This window comes from Mesocricetus auratus, unplaced genomic scaffold (assembly GCF_017639785.1).
Source record: "Mesocricetus auratus isolate SY011 unplaced genomic scaffold, BCM_Maur_2.0 Super-Scaffold_100025, whole genome shotgun sequence".
NCBI classification, from domain to species: Eukaryota; Metazoa; Chordata; class Mammalia; order Rodentia; family Cricetidae; genus Mesocricetus; species Mesocricetus auratus.
In genome coordinates, this window is record NW_024429206.1 from 26,215,377 (window position 1) to 26,228,560 (window position 13,184).

Genomic DNA, 13,184 nt, shown 5'->3' on the forward strand with positions numbered 1-13,184 from the left:
GTGAGCGCATGGCATGGGCGTGGGACACGCCTGGCAGGGGTTTCCTGCTGAACCTGTCTCAAGGTCAATGCCACTCTGTTGGCAGAACAGGCTTTCTTATCACTTGAGCCAGACTTTGCCCATGGGTTAATACAGAGGGGTACAATATAGGAAAAGAAGGTAAATTGAGAGGCAGTGTTTTTTTTTTTATGACCTTTCATTGAAACACTTTGGCTTGGGACTACATTCAGGCTCTGTACATTTGTTTTTCCTAAACATAAACATGGAAGGAAGGCAAAAGGTAAAAGGTTGAGCCTGAACACTCCCGTGTGTGTGTGTGTGTGTGTGTGTGTGTGTGTGTGTGTGTGAGACTGGGGACTGAATTCAAGGCCTTAGGTATACTAGGTAATTAACTCTATTGCTGAGCCATACCACAGGCCTTTACTGGGAGATTCTAGGTAAGCACTTTAAGACATGTCCCCAGCTCCTCACTGGGGGATTCTAGGCAAGTGCTCTGGAATTGAGCCACACCCCCAGCCCCTCAATGGCGATTATAGACAGGTGCTCCACCACTGAGCAATGTCCCTGGCCCTTCACTAGGAGATTTTAGATACATGCTCTACCATTGAGACTAGGCTATAGCCCTATCCCTGGGTGAGACCAGTCCTGGATCACTCATGAAGGTGAAGAGGGATGAGGGTGAGCATCAACTCTTCTAGATTTATAACTACATACTGTGTTTTGAAATTTACCAAGAACAAGGAGAAAAACCTGTTGAGGGCCCTAAGGACACAAACGCATTCTTCTGGTCACATGGTGGTACTCTGCATAGCAGACACATGTGCAAATGCTCTGAAGGTACTAGGACTCACGGGCTGGGCCCAGTTCTTTCTGGAAGCCATCCCGACATCGTAATTGCTCACTACCTTTCTCAGTAGACATGTCACATTAAACCATTTAATAACGAGACACCGTGGGGGAAGGAGCCACTTAAAGGAGCATGGTAAAGGTTGGCTCACCAATGTCTGTGGAATAACCAGTTTTGTTTGGAATCTGAACACACCACGCGATTTGACATATGCCAGAATTAAAAATTTGAGGAAGCAGCAATATCTGGTTTGATACGGCCACCTGATTTTCTCAGAGCACAGGTGTTCTGTCACCTGCTTCTGAGACAACAGGCATGGTGTCCCTGGAATCAAGCCTAGGATTGATGCTGAGGGGACTGACCTTGGGTATGACTTGTCTAGCTTTGGCAGCTCAACAGGAAAGGGGCTAGGCGCCTTTGAACCCGTGCTTTGTTTTATACTTACTAGCTGTTTTTCCATCAGGTTCCAGGCCAGAATTACAATGCACAGTTTTAACCCAAATACACAGCTAAGGACATGCTGCTTCCTAGGTTACTGACTGCAAAGAGAAACACCTGCCTGAGACATACCTTCAGACCCATTTCTTCGTTTCGGTACTTCCTGAAAGAGTCTGTTCAGGCTCTGGCCTGGATTCTCTGTTGAAAAACAAGTGCGGTAAGAACAAAACAATCAGGGGGATGGTGGCGTCGACGACATGGTCTGTGTGACATGAGAGCTGAGCCGCCTGCCTCTACAGAAAGGGCTCAGGCTTCCTGTGTACCATGGGAGCTCCTAGAATCTTCCTATAGGCAGTGAGTGGGTCTACTGCAGGAGGAGAACTGTCAGTAATCACTAGGAAGGGCAAAGGGAGGGAGGGGTGCTTGCCCGCCAGTCAACGACAGAGCTCACATTAATCATCCAAAGACATCCAATTTCAGTTAACATTACAAAAAATGCGCTGCGTTCTTATTTGTTCATCATCTCCGTTCTGAGTTTTAGTCTAAATTTCAGGGTGCTTCAAATGTGGCTGAAAACAATGTCCTTCTATGTCATTGTTGACTCTGCCCAGGGATCCCTGTTCTTAGGAGGGAGGGGTTATTTACACTGGGGGAGTGTCTGACTGTCTATCATCTTATGAAGGGTGTGGTGGGAAGGGGTTTCGAATGAAACTTTCATGTGATTTATTGTAGGCAGGCAATGCTTTGTTTGTGGCAATAAAAAAAATATCACTAATTGGACATAAACAATGCAAGATGTTCAAGGGACCTGCTCTCTTCTGAAGTGAAGGAGACAGAGGCCAGGTATGATAGGCTCTCCCCACAGAGCCAGTGCCTTGTGAGGACTACAGCTGTTTGTGCTGTTGGGACAGAGTTGGATGGCACCGCAGGAGCTGCTCCTGGAGGGAAGCCAGCACCTGGTGCCAAGTGGACCCAGGGATGTCAAACCTGTCAGGTGATAGGCATGACCTAACTTTCTCTAATTAAATACAGAGCAGTGAAATCTTGAGTTTACTGAGCGCTAGGTACTGGCCACACTCTCCAAGGTCAGAGTTCCCAAATCTAATGGTGCTAGCTCCTGCTGGCTGACCCTTGAACTCTAGAGAGGGTAGTACTGAAGAGCACTTTACCTGAGGTGATGTACAAATGTTTTATCACAGCAAGGTGCGCGAGTGCACGCACACACACACACACACACACACACACACACACACGCACGCACACACACGCACGCGCGCGCGCACACACACACACACACACACACAGCACTGCGTCAGGCACACATGGACATGTCTCACCTCTCTGTCTGCCTTGGATGCTACGAAGTGCCAAGATATTCTGCTCATCAGACAAGAACTGCTTCATTTTGTGGAATGGCTCCTTGCCACGAACAGTCAGCTTATTCCAGGGCTTCGGCCGGGCCAGAATCTCACTCACAGACCCCTGCGACAGTCCCAAGACGTAATGTCCAAAAATGCGCTGTCCAATGTTGTGCTTGATCAGTTGCTCTTTGACCTGCCGGGCGATTTCTGCTGTATCAATTTCCTCACCCTCTGAGACGCTCCCAGCACTTTCTGATTGGCTGGGAGATGGGGCCATGCCATTTACATCTGGGCTTTGTTGTAATGGACTTGGGGAAGATATGGAGTTTGTGCTGTAAGGACCTGTTGAAAAAATCGTGCTTGTGCTTCCGGCTTCCTGCATGGCCTTGGAGTAGAAGGACTGCATTAGCTGTCGCTGAAGAAGAGAGTTTAGTGCAAACTTTCCTGTAGAAGCCAGGGGTAGGCTGGGGCTGGCCATGTTTGAGCTGAAAAAGTCTTGACTTAACCCCGCTGGTGAGAAGTGGTGTGTACCGTTAGTATTGGAAACCTGTTCCCCCGTGTTGCGGGGCAACTGAGGAGGAGGGGAGGCCGGCAAGGGTCCCGGGCGCCGACTCTCAGGCTGGTCTCTCCCTTTTCTCCTGGCTGACCCTACAAGGAAGGGCAAACAGAATGCATTATGGGGGATTCAAAAGGGAAAAAAAACCAAGACCAGAATGCAAAGTGTGCCCCACAAAAAAACTGCAGATTTTTCTTTTCAAAAAATTTTTTAAAACAAGGGCCAAAGTGGTGTGTTGGTTTGTTTTTCGATTGAATTTGTGAATCAGCCAAATGAGGCCCCCCAAAACAAGCCACATGCATTCGTGTTTGCACCTTTCTTGTACGTTGCAGCCGGGAGAATCCCCTTGACAAAGGTTCCGGTAACACACATGGGAAAGAGGTGACAGGTCTTGGGCGTTTAGCATCGCAGTTACCCCCAAAGGCTCTGCCTGAGGACCAGCAAACACCGACACTTGGGGACCCATGGGGTCGCTCACACCACATGCTCTGAGGCAGATGCACCCATTGAGTTCCCTCGATCGAAGTCGCGCGCATTTTAAAAACTGCAATGTCACTGGAGTCCAGACAACAGTTACATACTTTGACCAGCTGCTAAATCCAAAAGCAGTCAGTGACTCCACCATTTTAGGATGAGCGAATAAGAGGCTAAGGATGAGGATTGTGTCCCCAAAGAAAACCTCCAAGAGAAAGAAAAGTACCACTGGAGGGCCGGCGACCTCTCAGAGCACACCCTAGAGAGTCCCCAGAGGGAGGCCGTGCTTGCTCTTACCCCTGACCTGTTTCTAGAACAACTAGGAGAAGATCAGAAAGCCGCATGCTCAGGAGGGCCCTCCTGGGCCTTTCCAGAAGGCCCTTAGCTGACCCGGCGCACACACATCTCGCTGCAGGATGGAGTGGGGCACAGCAGTGAGGGCGTGGGATACCAAACACTCAGGTTAGTCCAGCGACTCTCTGGTCACCAAGCGGCGCTCCCATCATGCACACACAAACCCAGACGAAAGGTTCACCCTCCTTGTCCTTGACCCCTGGAAGCGAACCAAGCACAGTATGTGTGTGATGCCCATCCACCTACCGCTCAGGTCACTGTTGGAGATGCGCAGCGTGGCATTCTCAGACTGCAGAGAGCGGTTCTTCTCCAGGAGTAAAACCTCCAGGGGCTTGGTAGAGTCCTGCACAGGGCAGAGCAGGGATCACCATGGGGCCATTTTGAGCCCATCCACTCCCCAATTCAGCTCCCATGGCCCTGCAGCATGCATCACTGACTTGACAACTTCCACAAGGGAAAAAAACTCAAGGTTCTTGCCAAAAGGACTTAGTTGAGATGATTTTTGTCTTTAGACAAAGATATCCTTTCCCCATTTTTTTTTGTGTGTATGCGTGTGCGGACACATATGTACACCTGCATGTGGACACACATGCATGTGGAGGTCCCAGGCACCATCCTCAATCACTTACCTTATTCACCGAGGCAGGGTGTCTCAATCAAACTCAGAGCTGGCTGATGTGCTTAGCCTCACCAGCCAGTTTGCTTTGGTGAGTCCCCTGTCTCTTGCTTCCGAGACTGGAGTTAGAGGTGGGCCATCCCGCCCACCCAGCATTTACATGGTGGTTTCTGGGATCTGAATTCCTGGCCTCAGTAAGGACAAGTGCTTCTTCCTAGCTGACAATTATTTTCTATGCTATTCCCAAATTCTTGCAGTCTAAACTTGACAATAAGATAAGCTACTGACCTTGTCAGAAAGCAACGAGGAACCTGTTTTTGTCTTATTTTTGTACATCATGAAGATGCCAGCTGCCTTCTGGATAACAGGAGCAAGACTATACTTGTGAAGTAGGTTTTATATATTTTAGGAAACTTTTCTTTTACTTTGTTGCCTAGGCTAACCTCAGAGTACTGGGCTCAAGTGATCTTCCTGCCTCAGCCTTCCAATACTCGGGACTATGGGTACACGGCCACTTCTGGTGTCATGATATATTTAACATATTGTGTGCATATGAAACATGGTCTCACATAGTCTTGCACTTGCTATGTACCCCAGGTTGGTCCTGAATTCCACATCTTTCAACCTCTATTCCTGAGTGCTGGTATTACAGGTATGTGTCATCATGCATGGCTGGAGATTAAGTTTTAATTGGCTGCCAGATAACAGGATACCACTGTCACCTGTCCCCTGAGTTAATGCCTCTGAGGCAGTACACAATATTTTTTGGTTGTTCTTTAACACAACATCAAATATTTGCTGATGATATTGGTGCTGGGACTGAACCCAAGCTTCATACATACTGAACATGCATGTTACCACAGAATTGCAACCCAGTCCCTCAAATTATCATTGTTATTACTTTTCAGACAGGCTCCCATTATATAGTTCTGGCTGGCCTACAACTCACAGAGATCTGCTTGCCTCTGCCTCCCAGGTACTGGATTAACGGTGTCACCATATCCAGCCTGAAATTAGTTTTCAGCTGTGTTTTTAGTATGTGCCCATAAAGTCACAGCATTCCCAGAGCCAACTGAGGAGCCTGGCAAACACTAGCCTCCCTCTTTACTCAAGACGACTTACTTTCACTTGGCCAAGTCTTGTTATTACGTTTAAAGATCGTCTCATGGACCCAAGCCTAGCCTCAAACTCACTAAGTAGTCAAGGTTGATTGTGAACGCTTGGCCACCTGTCTCTACAAAGTCTGGGATTACAGTCTATGCACTTGTGCCCCATTTATTGTCAGTGCTGGAAACGGCACCAGGGCTTCATGATACTAGGTACACACTCTAGCCGGCCGGCTGAGTCTCAGGCCCAACAAGGACGGATCCATCGTTTCGCCGCTTTTCTGTTTTCTTTTTATTGTCGAGACAGTATCTCATGGACTAGCTGAAGCTGCCTAGACTCCTGATCTGTCTTCCCTTCCCAAGTGCTAGCATTACAGGTGTGCTACAGGCTCAGCTGGTGAAACGCTTTCGAGGAAGGGCTTGACAGCTGTAAGCGAGGCCCCTCTTATCAATGTGGAGATGGGGAGGAGAGCCCCAGGGGCCAGCAGTGACCATCAGCTGCTGCCACCACCCGGAGAACAAAGTGAGCTTGTGTACCTGTGTCCCTGCTCCTTCCGCTGGTGCAAACTCCATGGACTTCAGGGTGCTGGAAAAGGTAAGACACGTGGTTACTTTCAACTACTTCCTTTACTAGTGGCCTCTCAATAGCCATTAAGGCCCTGGCCCCTGCTCTGCAGACACTAAGGAGCTGACAACGTAACAACTCCCCTGGCAGAAACTGAATTGGACAGTGCCTCTAGAGGATCCAGTCTTCAACTAGCAGGTGATTAGCAAGTTTGTTTGTTTTTTTTTGCCCAGCATGTAAATCAGTCCATATGAAGTTACACCAGACTCATTTTACAGTGTAAAACAGACATTACATTGTTGCAAGCAGAATGGATTTGTACTTATAGGAAATGGGAAGTCTATGAGAGGAGGGCAAAAGGAGACGTATCACCTATGGCCACTGCTCATGCGCTCTCTGGGAACTGGTGCTTGCTTAGGAATGAGGAAAGAGATAGGGGTGGCTCAGAACCAGGAGGGCAGACCTCTGCAGCCCCAGATGTGGTGAGGGGCCAAAGTATTGCTTCATTGTCTCCTTTGCAATCAATACAGGCTATGTCTAGATCACTGGGGCTCTGGACTGTCTGAACAAGCAGGAGCTACAAGCAGATCAGGCTCATGGGTCTGATGTTCTTATGCTCTCACTGTGTGTGTGTGAGAGAGAGAGACATGTGTGTTCACATGTGTGTGCACACATGCAATGTGGAGGCAAAGGTTGACATTGAGCATCTCCTCTAGCCTGGTTGGTCAGTGAGCCTCACAAGAGCTGCAGCCCAAGACCTGACAGGATCTACAGTCACCTAGGAGGGACTCCCTAGACTGGGGTGACTGAGGTGGAAGACCATTGTGAGTATGGATGGCACTATCCCTGGGTCTGGGAACCTGAACTAAGTAAAAGAAGAAGGCGAGCTGGGCACCAGCATCCACCCCTCTCTGCTTCCTGACTGTGGATGCTCCTCTACCACGCCTTCCCTGACACCATGGACTGTACCCTCTGACCATGAGTCAAGATAAACCCTTCCCTCCTTCCTAAAGTTACTTTTGTTTTGTTAGGGATTTTGTCATAGCAACAAGAAAAGGAACTCATGCGGAGGGATGCCAAGCCGAGCGAAAGGAGTAAGGCATCTGTGTGGTTCAGCTGGGGTGGGGGATGGAGAGGTCAAGAAGGTACCACCTCGACTATGAGCCATGGTGTAAAGCCAAGGGGTAGCTTGAGATAGACAAGTAGGGGTAAAGGGGGGCTCTGCGCACTGCACATGGGGGTGCAGGGCAGGGTTCAAGGACTGGGGATGCCATGGACTAAGGGATAGAGGGACAGGACAGGGTTTGGGAGCTCAGGCTCAGGAGGAGGAGTCAGAGGTAGAAGGGGCCAGAAGGGACCATTTAAGCTTTCAAATACAGGCAACAGCACAGAGGAAGTCTGGCTTCTGGCAGGGAACGGCATTTGGAAGAAGACAGGTGGGTCTAAGTATAGGAGGTCCTATGGTATGAGGCCCTGCGTTTATTGAAAATGTTTTCTTCCTTATTTCTGCTTGGGGGATTACACTTAAGAAATAAGCTCAGACTGTACAACTGCTGTAGGTACAGCATCTGCTGACTTCATGCATGCTGGAGAACTTGAAATGCAGTCCCATAAAGTCCACAGAAGGATGGGAATGTGACACAGTTGGGAGGCTGCTTTTCCAGCATCCACAAGGCTTTGGGTTCCAGCCCTAGCACAGCACAAGCCAGGTGTGGAGGTACACCTGTAATCCCAGCACTTGAGAGCTGGAGGCAGGAGGATCAGGAGTGCAAGACCATCTTGACTATATATGGAGTTTCGGGCCAGTCTAGGCTACAGGAGACCCAATCACAAAACAGCCAACCACCAACCACCCAGCCACCCAACAGAACCCTGGAAGAGGTTTGAATGAGAACAGCCAAAGAGCTTGGTGGCTCTGGGTTGGATGGGTGCCACTTTGCACCCATGGGTAGACGTGGAAGCCCACGCTTCTCCATACGTACTTCAGCTCTTTCTTCACCTCCTCGTAGTCAGCCTGGCCTCTGAGCTTTTCTTCCAGTTGCTGGAAATAGAAGGGTTTTTATTAGTAGCCATGTCCTAAAGAAGCTGCCAGACTTCAGTGATGACAATCCCTATGAACCACCCTGTATTCAGAGAGCCAACAATATGGGTGCCAACTTTTCTCTTCTCTTCCTGCGACCTGATGTGAGTATACATGTGTGTGCGTACACACACACACACACACACACACACACAGAGGTTTTAGTGTGAAACTCAGTGACAGTAGAAGGGAAAAGCCTCACGAAGGCAGAAATATCCCACTGTGTATAAATGCCAGTCAAATGACTAACATTTCAACGGTATCATGTGGTTTTGTACAAATGTGTTTGCCTGCCTGGGGAGCACAGGTAAACTTCCAGTTTTGGTGGAACCAGCCCTCAACTGTTCAGTGGAGGGCTAAACAGGCACTGGGAAGAAAGCATGTTCACTCTGGGAGACTTAGACACTAGGACCTAGGGAACAGAGGCCAGTTCTGGAAACCAGCTTCATTCTTGTGGGAATGGCTCTGACAATGACTGGCCTTACTGCCTTTAGTGTATTTCCAGAGTGATGATATGCTTAAGTGTTCCAGAATGTTCTGTAAACTTGTAGGATATGTTCATGGCTGACTGTCTTTACACCGACAGGCTTCCCTGGGGTCATGTGGAAAGTCTTTGAAGCCTTGGGGAGGTGGGGCCACTCCAGGGAAACCATGAGTCTGCAGGGCAGAGTCCTGGTGTGAGTCATCATGTTTCCAAGTTTGAACCGAAAAAATTCCAGGGTCTCAGCAGTTAGCACCTTGCTTACTACATTTATGGAGCCCCTAGGTTCTGGCTGAGGCCAATGGAGACTATTCTAGAACCCGGGCAGGAAAGGCTTACTGGGCCCGTCTGACGCAGGGCTCACTCAGAGTTGAGCAGACTGCTGCTTTCTTTTACCCACATCCGTTCAGCTCATTTCTTCCATTGCCTCTCTCACAGAGCTCTCGTGTATTTGCCATTGCATAAAATCGCTCTACCTCGTTCCCTTTTAAATATCTCTTGCTAACTTTATAAATTATAATGGTTTTCTCAGGGATAATCAAATGGAGGGTGGTAGGCACTCATTTTCCCATAAAAGACTCTCAGAAGGTGTTCTGAAAGAAGTGATTATTTCATTCCTCTCCCTACAGTCAAATAACAGGAAGCAGTAATGCACCGCCTACCCTTGAGCAGTGCTATCTGCGGCGGTTCAGGGAGCCAGACATATCAAGTCACCTCCAGAGAATGGCAGACAGCAGGGGGGAAGGCAGGGAGAGGGACAGAGACAGCTGTGTCAGCCTAACTGTGGGCCTTTCTCTTACAAGACAGGCACCTTTGGGACAGCTGGTATGCTTTTCCTCCATGACCCAGGAGTAGCACAAGGACTCCAAGTGTCTCATGAGGAAAGACCTCCCGGGGCTGACAACCTTGTCACTGCCAAGTGTGTCACACACATGGCTGGTTACCTGTGTTGGGGCTGATCGAAAGGTGGGCTGGAAGAGCAGCTCCGTTGGCAGAGTGCACGAAACCCTGGGCTCCATCCCCTGCAGCACACAAACTGGACATGGGCACACACCTGTGACCCAGGAAGCAGAGACCAAGGCCCTTCTCAGTTACATAACCAGTTTGAGGCTAGTGCTGGCTACATGTGATGTTGCTTCAGAGAAAAAAGCTGCCGTGACTAGAATCTGTGTTTTATTATTGTTGTGTGTATGTTTATTTGTGTGCATGACTTACGTGTGGGGCCCATGTGCCTTAGTGTGATGTGGGGGTCAAAGGGAAATGTTTATGGAGTCTGTTCTTTTCTTCCGTCTTCATGTGGACCCCGGGGATTGAATTTAGGTTGCCAGGTTTGTATGGACAGTACCATCTCCAGCTGAGCCCTCTCAGCAGCCTGGAAGTCGTATGCACTTGGCCTTTAGTCCCAGCACTCGGGAGGCAGAGGCAGCCTGGTCTACAAAATAAGTTCCAGGACAGCCTTGGAAAACACAAACAAACCCAAAAACAAACAAACAAACAAACCCCCCAAATTTAAAAATAAATAGAAATAAAATAAAAATTTACTACTGCTACTATTACTATGTATCCGTGTATGGGTGGTTCATTGTGTGTGTGGCCAGAGTACAATGTTTGTGAGTTGGTTCTTTCACTTTTGTGTGGATCCCAGTGTTGAACTCAAGTTGCCAGGTTTGCATTCAAGTGCCTTTACCCACCAAGCCACATGGCCAGTGTGTTTTAGTTAGGTATAGCAGTGCCCACCAAGAACTAAACAGCTTCCACTGAAATTTCATGTCTTACCTGTACAGTTTTACAGAGAAGACCCCACTATTTTGTAAATTTCAGTGACACTTTTCATCTTGGAGACAAAGTTGCTAGGAGCTTGGCAGAGGGTGCCTGTCAAAGCTTGTTTCCACCTTCAGAGTGAGTGCCTTTGGCCTGGCCCTGACCCCAGAGTCCAATGCAGTCTCCTTAGACAGGAGTGGCTTCAGTTGCTCCATGCAACTGGATCAAACGCAGGCTGCCTGGTAGGTCCTCTAACCATTGAGCCACCTTGCTGGCCTGTGATAGTATCCTTATAAATTGAATACCTAATTAAGTCTTAGCTCAGATCTCTTTGTTTTGAGACAGGGTCTCATGTAGCCCTGCTGGCCTTGAGCTTGTTTTATACCTAAGGATGACCTTGAACTTCTGATCTTCCTACCTCTGCCCCTAGAGTGCTGAGATTTAGGAATGCACTAGTAACCCACTTTATGCAGTGCTGGAGATGGAACCCAGCTACACAACCACTCAATCAACTGAGCTACATCTAAACCCGAGACTAGCAAGCCTTTCCCATAAACTACTCATTTTTAACTGAAGGTACTAGTGACATTATTTTCCATGTCACAGTGAGGACAATGCAGGTAACTGGATAATTGTACTACTCCATGAAGAGTGCTGGGACAAAGCCATGGAACAGTTATCAAAAGTAGCTGCCTGTGGTGGCAGCTGGTTTACTGCATTAATTATGAATTTGGAATCATCCGCCACAATGGCACAGGGCTGCTGCGCACTTGTCAGACTAGGCAGGAAGAAACAGTTCTCACTCACAGGCGGTTTCCACACCCGTTTAAAGGTGAGAAGACATAGATAGTGACGAGCTAACCGTGACATTTGTATGAAAGAGTGGAACCTTGGCCAAGAGAAACTAGTAAACATGAACCTCGTGGTGGAGGAAGGACGGGACAGTTTCCACAAGCCGGAGCATGAGAAGCAATTAATGAGATACCTGGGTGTCCAATTACAGACAGCACCAGGAAAACACACTGGTAAAAATCACCAGTGTCAGGATTCAGATTCTGCCCATGGACTGGGGTGTGGCCCAGTAGGTAGGATGCTTACATAGCATGCATGGAGGCCTGGGTTCCGTGCCCACACCAAAGCATCACCATGATCAGGGCACCATGTGGCGTGCCTGTCATCTTGGCACGCCACAGCTGGAGGCGGATGGTCAAGGCATAGTTGAGACCACCCGGGGACACACGAGACCTTGTCCTCAACACAAAGCCCTCAACTGTGTATGACGTGCTCTCTCAAAATGACTGTGCTTTCAGACTTTGAACTCTGTTTCAAAGACTAAGGATGAACTGTATAGTAGCAGTTCCAAGGCTTCAAGTCGGCTGGAAACTAAAGTGTCCTTCCTAGGCTGCACCCTGATTCCAGTCCCTCAACACATCTTTGGGAATGCCCCCAAAGCCAGAAAAAAATATGGTTCAAGAAAAAAAAAACCAAAAAACAAAAAACCAACAAACAGCAATAAGAGCAAATGGGTGAAGGAGAGGGAGACAGTGGGAAGGAAGACAGATTCCATAGTGAGCGGTGTGGTAACCCACACCTGCAGTCCTAGCACTTGAGAGGCTAAGGCACAAGGACGAGAAAATCAAGGCCAGTCTTGGCTACACAGTGAATTTCAGGTCAAATTGGTACATGAGACCCTGTCTCAAAACAAACAAAGAAGCCCTGGCTGAGCATAATGGCACACACCTTTAATCCCAGCATTAGGAGGCAGAAGTAGGCAGCAATCTGATGTCAAGGCCAGCCACGACTATATAGTGAAATCCTGTCTTAAATACACACACTCCCTCCTCAAGTCAGAAGATATCTAATCACTCTAACCCCTGTGGGGTATAGGAGGGGGATTGGCTCATCTGGTGCCCTCTGAGACCTTCTGTGTGTGGCTTTGATATGTATGGGAGCCATCTTTGCTCCTGGCAACAAGGGGTTAAGATAATTAAAATCAGAAGTCTCGTTACTAGAGGATATGTTTTGATTATTAGATCAGATGGAGGGGAGGGAAGGATGATTTTGGAAAGAAGCACCAGTGGATTGTTTCATTAACTACGCAGTATTAAAGAAGTCCCTCAAGACACGATAAGAACATTAATTTGTACAACTCTGTTTCATTTTGTGTGTGTGTGAAGGCAAACATTACGGCCCTAACTGATTTAGACAAAATTGCTCTGTGTGAAAACTGGAGGGTTGACAGCTTGCAGCGTGGCCAGGGAGCCACGGGCAGGATGCCTTTGAGTCAGGCTCTTATTGGGACAGAGGAGACACAGACAAATGATCGAATGATGATGCCACCACCAGACCAGAAGTGATGACAATGCCCTAAGTCAGACTGGGCCAAGACCTCAAACTGGAGTTCTCACACCCACCAGCCGGCAAGCTGAGAGGAGGAAATGCTGAGCTTTGAGTCATCTACCCAAGTCCAGGCCCTCCTCCTCAGGGACGCTGGCCCAACCACTTTCTGAGCAAGCAGAACACCCCCCCCCCAAAGAAGCAGAGG

At 48.5% G+C, this 13,184-nt stretch overlaps 1 protein-coding gene across 11 annotated transcripts in view; it reads right to left on the minus strand.

The window, feature by feature from the left end:
• Positions 1-13,184, minus strand: part of Cux1 (cut like homeobox 1) — a 327,582-nt gene that overhangs the window by 64,954 nt on the left and 249,444 nt on the right. For 5 of the 11 annotated variants that reach the window (XM_040731278.1, XM_040731282.1, XM_040731279.1 and 2 more), the window contains 5 exons: positions 8,300-8,358; positions 6,290-6,338; positions 4,277-4,373; positions 2,623-3,294; positions 1,418-1,483 (listed from right to left, as the gene is read on the minus strand). In XM_040731278.1, the coding sequence (XP_040587212.1) occupies positions 1,418-1,483; positions 2,623-3,294; positions 4,277-4,373; positions 6,290-6,338; positions 8,300-8,358 (943 nt within the window). The remainder of the gene's footprint in view (positions 1-1,417; positions 1,484-2,622; positions 3,295-4,276; positions 4,374-6,289; positions 6,339-8,299; positions 8,359-13,184) is intronic. The other 6 variants (XM_005080392.4, XM_005080393.4, XM_040731284.1 and 3 more) reach the window with 2 other exon arrangements.